This window comes from Papilio machaon, chromosome 7 (assembly GCF_912999745.1).
Source record: "Papilio machaon chromosome 7, ilPapMach1.1, whole genome shotgun sequence".
Lineage (NCBI taxonomy): Eukaryota > Metazoa > Arthropoda > Insecta > Lepidoptera > Papilionidae > Papilio > Papilio machaon.
This window is the reverse complement of record NC_059992.1, coordinates 4,199,442-4,208,588: the sequence shown is the minus strand read 5'-3', so window position 1 is coordinate 4,208,588 and position 9,147 is coordinate 4,199,442. Positions and strand designations below refer to the sequence as shown.

The 9,147-nt window shown below is 32.1% G+C and overlaps 1 protein-coding gene across 1 annotated transcript in view; it reads right to left on the bottom strand.

The window, feature by feature from the left end:
- Positions 1-3,122: 3,122 nt before the first annotated feature.
- LOC106715070 (ATP-binding cassette sub-family G member 1) overlaps positions 3,123-9,147 on the bottom strand; it is a 28,861-nt gene continuing 22,836 nt past the window's right edge. The window contains exons 4-13 of the mRNA XM_014508281.2: positions 8,888-9,080; positions 8,224-8,369; positions 7,139-7,377; positions 6,051-6,167; positions 5,454-5,602; positions 4,534-4,702; positions 4,164-4,264; positions 3,893-4,048; positions 3,592-3,775; positions 3,123-3,443 (exon numbers count right to left, since the gene is read on the bottom strand). Coding sequence (XP_014363767.2) covers positions 3,289-3,443; positions 3,592-3,775; positions 3,893-4,048; positions 4,164-4,264; positions 4,534-4,702; positions 5,454-5,602; positions 6,051-6,167; positions 7,139-7,377; positions 8,224-8,369; positions 8,888-9,080 — 1,609 coding nt within the window. The 3' untranslated portion in view covers positions 3,123-3,288. The remainder of the gene's footprint in view (positions 3,444-3,591; positions 3,776-3,892; positions 4,049-4,163; positions 4,265-4,533; positions 4,703-5,453; positions 5,603-6,050; positions 6,168-7,138; positions 7,378-8,223; positions 8,370-8,887; positions 9,081-9,147) is intronic.

The window sequence follows — 9,147 nt, the reverse complement described above, 5'->3', positions numbered from 1 at the left end:
AATCCCGCGTTTCGTCTGATGAGTGCCGGAGGACTAATTTAAGTTCCCGTTCCTTTCCAAAAGTTTTCTTATAAGGAAATAATGGGAAGGAGAAGTGGATTTGGAGGAGGCGACTCATTTGAAGGGCAGTAACCTCGTTCTGTCAGTCTCTTCATCGTCGTTGGCAACGCTTCTGTATGTTTATGGGCAGCGGTCGCTTCGCTATTTCAGCGAATTCAGGCGGCAGAATTATGATGGTTAAATTTAGCGCCGGAAAAACAATAAAGTGCACGTTTTACATAGGACTTTCCAACATCATACATATTATTTTTCTAAGTTTCATAGGAGTAACGTCAGTGGTGTCTCGGGGCGCACATTTTCAAATGCCGACATGCCAACTACAAAAACTATTATAGTCCTATATTACAACAAGACTGTATCAAATTCTTCAATAGGCGATGTCTTATATAATAAGTAATCAAAAAAATATCTTCCTAGATAGTGCGGACACGATTCACGACCAAAGTACATTTTTATATTAAAAAGTAGTAAAATTGGTCACGAAATTGTACGAGTAAAACATGCTAATTTACTAGGCAACAATACAGGTTTCAACAAAAGCCGTGGAATTAATTCTTTGAATATTATCGTTTGCATAATATGCTTTTTAAATTAACGAATACGAGTATGTTAACCCTATTTCAGTGGATAATATTTTAATTGGTGCCCATTTTAATTTTTAATGATGGTGTTGTTGTCTTTGTAATATTGTATTAAAAAATATTAATGTATGCAGAAATAAGAAGCTGCTATTAGAATATATATGCAGCAATTTAACATCTCACCCCTTGGGCATAAGTCATACTAAGTTATGATAGCCCACTAGCGCCCTCCTGTCCATGTCAAAAAAGTCTCGTAAGATACTTTTCTCTCACCGGCTCAGAAATCCTTGTTTAACTATAGGAGAGGAAACAAGTGAGATCTCCGCTGTCACTACTCTTATTCTCAGTATATAACCTTTTATAACGTCAAAATCGTAAATATAACATAATATTTTTGATATAAAAGTTATTTCAACTACCACTATTTGTTCATGATATTTAAATACATAACAAGTTTATCAAGCAACGTTTCTTGTTTATATGCATTAATTACAGATTATTTTAGATAGATTTTTGCTATTTCTTACTTGAAAAAAAAAAACATTCGAATTGATAAACTCCTTCTTTTTAAAGTCGGCTAAACACTATTACGAAGTTATTATGTCGCTGTCTCCCCTTTTTGATTTCATATGCTTTAAGCATTTGTATCTGTTTTAGTTTTAATATTTGCCTGAATTTGTGATTAGTCAACGAGATTTGAATTATTAAACCACACACACTATCTGTTTTTTTTTCTATCTACCTCTAACATGGTGGTCAGAGCCTATGTCTGCTATTCACATTCATTACAGTTCTAGCACTTTCATTCTTTATACTGTTTCATTCTAGCGTTCATCTTCTTTTATTCCTATTCGGGTGGGATTCCCGATCTAATAAATATAGGTTATAAAATATAGGTTAGAAAACCTATATTTTTTAACTACTTGTTTATTTGTTTATTTTATTTGCAGGTAATAAAACACAACTCCAGGAATCTTTATTCAAACGGGTAAGATACTTAATTTCTAACTTAATTTACTAACAACTTTATTTACAGGGTCTTTTAAGATCTTATTCTTTCAGCACTATCTGTTGTTAAATGTTTAAAGCAATGGGCAAAATAAAACACGATGACACGTTTAAGACTATATTAAAAAATGAAAATATATTAGGGCTTAGTATGAGGCATAGTTGAGTACTAGAGAATTTTCTTCAAAGTTTTTCCTTAGCAATACCATTAAAACAGTGTTTTCCGAAATCAGATCTGAAACTTAATAATCTTTTACGACAAAATTCATAAGTTTTACTTTATTTATCTCACAATTTCCACAAAATACTTAAAGAAAATAGATTAGTAGCAAAATATTTCTTAACCTTTGGTATGAGATGAGAGAGACAATTATTTTCCAAATGTTTTATTCTTTGTCTTTAGATCTTTAAGTAACATCTATATAAAAGTTAAGTTCTATGTTTAATATTTTAGAGATTAAGTGTAGGTATCTTTGTTAAACAGCAATAAAGGCTTATTTTATTTTTATTTTATATATAAAAGTAATAAAAAAACAACAACTATGTATTACAATGTGTATTTACTTAGAAAGTGCAAACAACAATACTTTGTTTGACTTTCAAGAAGCCTTTAACTTTGGTTTATATCAAGTTATTTATTTTTCTTGAATAAGTACTTGTTTATTTTTAATAACTCGCGAAACTTACGCTTTAAAATTAACTTAAATAATACTTAAAATTTGTCTACAAAATTATTTATTAGCACCTATTAAATAACTGGATATAAAGCATATTTTAATATCTATGTCATATGGATTAAAAATATAAGACCGTGAGTTTTCACTGCAAAAACCTGTTCAAAAATAATTTGTCAATCCTGTCAGTGAAAACTCATCTTTAAATACTCTGTTCTCACACTTTTAACTGGGTAGTCCGTTCTAACTGTTTCCAAAATATTGTAGTTTTACATACGCCTTAACTTTTTGTTATTCTAATAAAACATATTTATTTAACATAATATAACAGTTTTAATTAAGCAATATATTTTTTACTTCTCTGGTATAACTAGAATTAAACCCTTTTCTAAAATATGTCAACGAAATCGCCTAAAATGTATTTATTTATTTATTTAATGGTTTGAAAATGTGTAATAAAAATTTTCTGTTAATCAAATTCGTCAAATATTGCCTTTTGTGTCATGTAATATGTAAATCGTATTTCTGTCAACTTTTACATTTTAAGAGAGTTTAAAAAAACAAAAAAGAAATATCGGTTATCAATGTCTTTTGATAAGTATATTCCAATCAGTGTCTTTTTCTTTTACATTTTTTGTTGAAATCATTTTTATTAATAACAATTTTAATAGGTATACTCCTTTTCACACCAATAAATCTGGTCTTCTACAATTTTAACGACACCAGCGTCAATTATTGTGCATAATATAAAATATTTGATTCTATCAAAAAGTCAATAGGATTAAAATGTATTGAGTAATGAAATTCATTTAAAAAGTCTCCGAAATAAACTAATCTAAGGCAATAAAATTTCTCTACTTAAACCTAGATTTCATTAAAATAAACTAACACCACTACATTGTTCTTTATACTAATAATTCAGTCACATTTAATGCAGATCTTGTAAGAAATTAACGTGATGTATTTCATCTTTTATTTAGTCGATACCAGAGGGCGCCGCATGTGAGCAGGTGCATGAGAACTGTTGTGGACAATACGAGCGCCATGTTGCCACCCACGTCTACGTGCGCCATGTCCATTTCAACTAAAAACTTGCTCGGTGTTATGTAGTGACAATATTCTGAAAGATAAAAATCATACATATGTTGAGATATTAGCTAACAACGAATTCCTATTTACAATTTTATCTTTTTAATTGTCATCCAACTATATCTTTTATTTCTTTAAAGTTAAATAAAAGTTTTACTTAATAAAAATAATACAATCACCTTTTGCACAATGAATCTTTGTCCTATTAAAGCCATAGACGGAATGAACGGCAACGTGGAAACCGGCTCTGAAGTAGGAGATGTGGTGCAGCCAGCGGAACGGATACGGGGTGTCCGACAGCGCCAGACAGAAGCCGAAAACGGAGAACAAACACGCTAGTACTGGCCCAATGAATACTGCAATCTGAATAAAAGTGATGCAATTTATTTGTATGAATGATACCGTGGACAGATATTTTTAAGAAATTACTGCCGATATTACTGACAGAAAGGCATTAAAATGGAATGAAAAATAAGTAACCTTGGTGGGTGTAGTTGAACCAATGAAATATCCCCATGCTTGCGCACAAAGTGATGTAGCTACGATAGTGGCAAGGAACAATGTCGCCCGTGTGGGCTCCAGAGGATTGTCTGTCAGCCAATACGACAGTACTACGTATGACACACAAGAGATCATCTGAAAACAAATAGAGACAAATTATTTCCACTTAGTAAGGTACAATTGCTAGCTTACAAGAAGTGTATTAAAGTGTATATGATTTAAATAAAAATTGAAAACACGTGAATTTTACCTGAAATGGTAATTCAACAGCTAATATTGAAAATATGTACGGTCCCAGGTTATACCATCGATTGAAATATTCTCCTTTTAATATATCCATTTCAAGCGGAACTGAAAAAAAAAAAAGATTTTAAACTTAATTTATGTTGTCTAAAAGTTCGTTCATATTAAATTACATCAGCCTGATAGTTTTATTTCTGCAAAGTTCAAATCTTATACATTTGCTATTAAAACGAAGTAGGACATTGAGATATTTTGTTGATGTTTTAAACGAGTTTTTCAGATCAATTAGAATTGTGAATTTATAATATTAGTTATGATTTAGATATATGGCTACTACAATATTTATTTCCTTTAAACATATCACACAGTATACTTACACGATAGTGTCACGGACATCTTTCCAGTGTAAACAACGAGTAGCATAGATCCATACAAGTAGACATAGTTCCCGAGTACACTGCTCGCTTCGCTGCCGACCCCGAAGTACAAATAACCAAAGATAAGCGCTATGACCACGTGTGCCGCCACTCTGTACATGAACAAGGACTGGAACAAAAAAGGGTTCGTTGTAATTTACAAATTACATTTTATGCCAACAGGTGACAGTCATATGTTGGCATAAAATATATGTCACTGATACTTATGTTTCTACTTATATAGCAGTGTAATTGATATTTTCACAGAGTGCAAAGTGTATTGAAAAATTGCACGTATGCTAATGTGTTTATCGTATTATACGATCTCATGTTACCCGTGGTAATCAGTCAATTGACAGCTTTACGGAAAATTAACAATGTAAAACGTGCATGTAACTTCAAGTTAAACGGAACACGTGTTTATTTTATTCGAGCTTCCATTGAGGTAACCTTGCAAAAGCACTCATAATAGGATAATACTTTAGAGACCTGCCTTCATTGATGGAAAAATATCGAGAAAAAAGGGTTTCTTACAAATCAATAACTGTTTCCGAACGTATATATAGGTATATATTTCATACATTTGTACTGATAATTTAGTTCCATGTCTTAGTTTTAATTAAAGTTAAATGTCTAGAATAGCTTAATATTAATATGTATATAATTTAATATCTTAAGTAATAATAAATAGTTAATTTAATAATTAATATTTAATATAATATTCGAAGTACTGTTTTCAGAGTTACACCATCCACCTTCAGGTTTTTTCATAGGTAATCTCAACATTGACAAAAGATTCGAATAACAAACTACTTTTTTTTGAGAACGCTTTGACGATTCAAGGAGCAAATTAAAATATTGTAAATGATATTCATACTCACGTAATTTCTTGTCGTCATCAAATAGTTTCTATAAAGTAAAATCCAGGTCTGACGAAAATTTCCAGACGGTCTATAAATATTTTTAGAGTAACTCCGTTGATACTTCGCGTTGCTTTGTAAAGGTTTTTGCTTGAGTTCCTTGTTTAAGCCTACAATAAATATATCTTACCATTACTATTAATAGTATTATAAATGCGAAAGATAAGTTAAGTGATAAAAAAATGTTAGGATCGTACAGCAAAAAATATTTAAAATGACCAACAACGAAGTTTAATAAAAATATCGAATTTTGAGCTGTCCCTGTTTAATAAATATATAATAATACTAGCTGTCGCCCGCGACTCCGTCCACGCGCAGTAAAAAAACTAAATGGGGGGGGGGTATGAAAAATAGATGTACTATACTAATAGATTCTCAGACCTACTCAATATCCTCACAAAATTTCATGAGAATCGGTCAAGCCGTTTCGGAGGAGTTTAACCACAAACACCCCGACACGAGAATTTTATATATTAGATTAGTATTTATTTATATTAATTATTAATAATCAATGAACTAGTCCTATTTAATAATTAATGAACTGGTCCAAAGACTTACTCATGTGTGCAGACTCTTCTAAACTAGCTTCGGCAATGGGTTCTGGTTTATAATATGTTACAGTTTTTGCAACTTTCACGAGGTCCACTTCGTATTCACCAGATGCTACTTCCATTACTGAAAAAAACAAACATTTAAATTAGTTGCATCTTAATAGTATTGACAATTTTGGCACCGACTAGTTTTAGACACTTGCACTATGGGCGATAGGTAACGCGATGAATCCAGCCCTGTAATCACTCACTTTAATGTGAACAATGTCTGTTTTTGTTCAAAGTTGGTCTTTTTTACAATTCTTTATTTTATAATGATTTAATGATTATTTTCAAATTCAATAATTTTTTTTGCTAGTTATTTTGGCTGCCTAATTAATATATGGGAACGTAAGTAAGTCTTTTGATTTGACCCATGTTATAAATATCGGGTAAAATATTCGTAACTGATTTTACTTGTAAAATTTAAAACCCATTATTCAATTTTTGCTAACAGATTTTACAAGTAGTTTTGGATAGTATTTACTGCTACGGCCTTGAATTTACAGTGCACTATTATCTGATTAGTATAATATCATACATAATTTAAACTTTTTAATGTTCAACAACCATTGTATGAAAATTCCAAAAATATTCACATAACAATTTTATTCAACAAAAACTCCTGAAAGATGAAATAATTAAAAAAAGAGTTAATCATAGTTATGACGCAAACTCGTATCATTTGTATTGTTTATGAGGTGTTTAGTTGAGTAAATTCTCAGAAATCTATTTGGAATAATAACAACAAGTCATTCACGGAAAATTATATTTAAATCACAATACAATCATGACTTAATTAAATCGGTAGCGTTTTAAGTTATATGATATATTATGTAATATCCAAGGATAATGCTAACTAACAGTAAGTAACAAATACTTATGGTAATATCGAAGAGAGTATCTATTGACCTTAACTACTGTACTACTTTTTATACATTTCTGTCTGCCGTCATATCAGAGTTCAATCCCTTCTTATTCACATACCCATACATACCCACACACAATACGTCCATACTTTCACATAATAATTATGAATTTATGTAAATTACTCACAGAAATCAGCAGGATTATGGTAAGCCGGACACCTGAGTCCAGCACTGGACAATGCAGGCAAGAGATGTTGCCTCGGTCCCGAATACAAAGTCCTGCCGTTCGCTAGACAGTACACGGAGTCAATCTTTTCAAAGAGCAGTGCTGACGGTTGGTGTATCGTGGCGATCAAAGTCCTGCCGCCTCGTGCCAGACCGTTCAATAATGTTATCAGGGACGCCGATGCTGAAGAATCTAAGCCCCTGTTAAATATTCAAAAATATATTGTCACTTATAATATAGTAGAATGCTTTTTGAACTTAGCGTCTTTCCTAATAATCACCGAGGATCCCGAAAGGTCCCCGAGTCAGACTACGCCATTAATAAGAAAGCTTTGGAAGCAGACTATGAGTATATTAATAATAAGTATGAAGTTATTGTTATTTAATTAATACAATTTTGTCCTTTATGCTTTTCTATGTCTTTATTTTCAATAATTTACACTGCATTACCGAGTAGCTCAAAGATTCCACTATAAAGTGAACTCCACTGCGAAGATTTTTCCTTATGATTTAAAATTCAAAGGAAAACATAAAAAATGAAAGGTTATATTGAAATGTATAATTCTGGCTACACTTCAAGGTTATGGGTATGAATGAGTGATTATATGTTGTGTTATTTATATCCAATTTTCTGGAAGTAATACTCTAAAAGACCGAGTGGAAATACCGGGTTGACATTCCATAAAGACAATCGCTACATCGATTTAACATAAAGCATGATAATGTTTGATTCCGATAAACTGCAAACAATCTGACCAGTTGGAATTGTAATAAATAACACTTAAGCTCCTACTTGCGGGCGAAGGCAGAGGTCTTCTAATAACTTTCTAACACACTTGTATAAAAACAAAGGATTACATGAATCTTATATTAGTTTAAATGTTTAGCTACGGGCACCATAGAAGTCCATTAGTGTAAATTTAATAAGAGAAATCTTCGCTAAATAAATGCTAAAGTCCAAACTCTCGGTGTCGCAGTAGACTTCTAGCTAGTAACTTTAATGTACTTAAGTTATTTCCATTGTACTGAATAACTATGATTACTTACGTGGTAGGCTCGTCAAGGAACAACAACGAGGGATCAGAGATTAGCTCCAGAGAGACAGCTAGCCTTCGCTTTTGTCCCCCGGATAGGTCGCGACACATGGTTCGCGCAGCTCCACTCAGGCCCAAAAGCGCCAGAATTTCGTAAACCTAATTAATACATACTGGTGATTCCTTGAGACAGTTCTTAGGTAAGTGTGGTTATTTAAGTAATTAAAACTTCTTGGAACTTTTGACAGCGTCATCTATCGGTTGCAAATGTCAAATTTCTTTTAATCCACCTTACCGACCATGATAATAATTTTTTTTGCATACATAAATTAATTAAGTTGGAAATAATAATTTTCGAAATAATTTCTTTCAAATATTAATGATATGCATGTGGCATTAAGAAAGTATGGTGCAATGCAGAGCGAAATCATCGAAATTAACTTTTGACCTGAATATTATTGTATTTGTATAACTCAACAAATGTTCAGTCTTTGATTTTCATTACTTAGTAATACAATTTTCTGTCGCGTTTATGCTTATATTTATAATGTGCATTAACCTTAGGTTTGGCTTTGTAATATGTATAATAGACAAAAATGAAACACGGAAAAAATGCATAAAACTTGTGCAATTTGAGTACATCTTGTCTGTAGATGAGTGATCTAGCTTTCTCTTACTTTCTCCTTCCTCTCGTGCGCGGTAAAGTCGGCCAGCTTAAGCGCAGCTGCTAGAGCCATGGACTCGTACACGGTCAGATGGACTCGGAGGTCATCGTGCTGGCGAATGTATCTCGCGCCGCCGCGACTCGTTGAATGCGAGGCGCATGTCGGCGCACCGTTGACCTTTATTTCGCCTTTCGCACCTTTTGTTCTGAAAATACAACGAACCTAGTTACGATATTTTACATTTAGATGTATAAATTTGTAGAAAGCGGTAA